Source organism: Ursus maritimus, unplaced genomic scaffold (assembly GCF_017311325.1).
Source record: "Ursus maritimus isolate PB19 unplaced genomic scaffold, ASM1731132v1 scaffold_1268, whole genome shotgun sequence".
Taxonomy (NCBI): Eukaryota; Metazoa; Chordata; class Mammalia; order Carnivora; family Ursidae; genus Ursus; species Ursus maritimus.
Window position 1 is genome coordinate 1 of NW_024423640.1, and position 2347 is coordinate 2347.

The 2347-nt window shown below is 47.3% G+C and overlaps 1 protein-coding gene across 5 annotated transcripts; it reads left to right on the forward strand.

Annotated features, from left to right (window-relative positions):
• Nucleotides 1-7: 7 nt before the first annotated feature.
• LOC103682345 (spindlin-2) lies at nucleotides 8-1871 on the forward strand. 5 transcript variants are annotated; one of them, XM_008711934.2, is made up of 2 exons: nucleotides 8-301; nucleotides 927-1871. In XM_008711934.2, exon 2 carries the CDS (start codon nucleotides 929-931, stop codon nucleotides 1703-1705), a length of 777 nt encoding a protein of 258 aa, XP_008710156.1. In that variant the 5' UTR covers nucleotides 8-301; nucleotides 927-928; the 3' UTR covers nucleotides 1706-1871. The 5 variants fall into 5 exon arrangements, with proteins under 5 accessions (XP_008710156.1, XP_008710157.1, XP_008710154.1 ...); XM_008711935.2 differs by having other exon boundaries at nucleotides 8-276; nucleotides 907-1871; XM_008711932.2 differs by having other exon boundaries at nucleotides 8-276.
• The last annotated feature ends 476 nt before the right edge of the window (nucleotides 1872-2347 follow it).

The following is a 2347-nucleotide window of genomic DNA, read 5'->3' on the forward strand; positions in this document are numbered from 1 at the left end:
GGCCAACAGTGAGGCAGAGGGCCCCTGAGCCTAGTGCTAGGGACACCGCATCAATCCGCTTCACCTTCCTCACTGCCCTCCAACACACGCTTCCTGCTTACGGATCCTCCCCTCTCAGCTCCTGCAAACACCCAACTCATCGCCTGCTGATCCTCTTTCGCCACAGGCTCACAGCGGAGGCAGCGCGGCAAGGTGTCCCATTTGGGCACCTGAGGCCCGAGATCCCCGGACGTGGGGAGGTGGGCACTGGACTAGAAAACTGGAGGATGGCGGTTGGTGGGTGCCCGGCGGGAAAATTGGGGTCGGTACTCCGATGGGTGATGAGGGAGACTAAGAAGGGTAATTTGGGGGCTGTGGTGGTGCGTTGGGGGGAGATAAAGAGCACTTGGAGGATGTACAAAGGTTGCCAGGCATGAGAATACATTTGCTGTAGGCACTCAGCAGGAATATGGGGATGACCAGGAAGAGACACGGAGAGATGAACACCAAGCATGGGGATGGGAGGTAAAACGGATGAAGAATAGATGGCAATGAAGAGGGGAATGGGAGTAACAACATTAGTAGAAATGGAGTAATAGGGTGGGGGCTAAGAAATGGTGAATATTTGTGCTTGGTGTGAGGGCTCTAGGATGCAAACAGAGGATCAGGCATTATGCAAAAGAGCCTGCTCTCTCTATCTGGGGACTCAATGCACTACAACCACAACCACCTCCTCTCTAATCCTGCAGCACAGCCAAAGAAGCCTGGGGGGGAGGGCACCGAAGGCAAACATGAAATAGTGTCTTCATATCCAGTATTCCTGCTGAACACATCTGAATAACTTGGGCAGATTGTACCTGGTGCCCAGGGAATTTACAATGCAGAGGGGAAAACTCACACTATAATACGGCAAATATTTCTCCCTAGTTTCTTTCCGCCTCCTGCAGGTATGAAGACCCTTCACAAAAAGGCAGCTGCAGGAAAGCAAACCAGGGAAACTGTTGATCATCACATCGGATCTGCAAATATGAGGAAGAAAAAGAACTGTCAAAAGAAACAGAGAGGCAGACCTTCATCACAGCCCCGAAGGAACATCGTGGGCTGCAGAATTTCACATGGATGGAAGGAAGGTGATGAGCCCATCACCCAGTGGAAAGGAACCGTTCTGGATCAGGTGCCTATAAATCCCTCTCTTTACCTGGTCAAATATGATGGAATTGACTGTGTCTATGGACTGGAACTTTACAGAGATGAAAGGATTTTAAAGCTTAAGATCCTTCCTGATAAGGTGCCATTTTCTCAAGTCAGAGATGTGCACCTTGCAAACACCATAATTGGTAAAGCTGTGGAACATATGTTTGAGGGTGAGCATGGTTCTAAGGATGAATGGAGGGGAATGGTCTTGGCCCAAGCACCTATCATGAAAGCCTGGTTTTATATTACCTATGAGAAGGATCCTGTTTTATACATGTACCAGCTTCTAGATGATTATAAAGAAGGAGACCTCCGTATCATGCCAGAGTCCAGTGAGTCTCCTCCAGCAGAGAGGGAGCCAGAAGGAGTTATAGATGGCCTGATAGGTAAACATGTGGAATATACAAAAGAAGATGGCTCCAAAAGGACAGGCAAGGTCATTCACCAAGTCAAAGCCAAACCTTCTGTGTATTTCATCAAGTTTGATGATGATTTCCATATCTATGTCTATGATTTGGTGAAAAAGTCCTAACTGTTAGGGTAAACTTTGCAACATTTGTGCAGGCAAATGTCTGTTTTGGATACACACAAAAATGTTACTTTTCAGTGCATTTAAACTTAAGGATCCCTTTTAACACAACATCTTAACCAGCATAACTGCTATTTGTTTTGAAAAATACAAGTGTATATGGACATGACATACTGTGTGTAAAGAATTTGTCTCATTGAAAAGATTGGATGTGTTTGGTGGATGGGCCATGAAAGGAAGGAATAGCTGTAAATTCAGGCTATGGATAAACTTAGGCTAGTATCATGATTAGTCATCTAAAAATGGAATAGGAATTAGCTGGTCTACTCTAGAGAGGGGGGAGGAGAAGGAACTAGAGATGGGCTGTGGGGGGAGGGGGAAGGAGAGATGACAGCTTAGGAAGAGGTGGGGCAGAGCCAAAAATGGAGAGGCTCCCTGGAGGAGGGATGACCTAAGGAGAGAGGAAACCCACTGGGAGTGGGTGGAGAATAACAGAGGGAGAGTGAGATCTTGGGGCTTGGAGGAAAACAGAATACCCTGAGAAGAAAGGGGCACAAAGAAGCATTGAAGGGATCCAGAGCAAGGGGGAGAAAGAAGAAGTTGTCAGGAATCTGGAGGGGGGCTAAAGGATACTCAAAGGGAGGG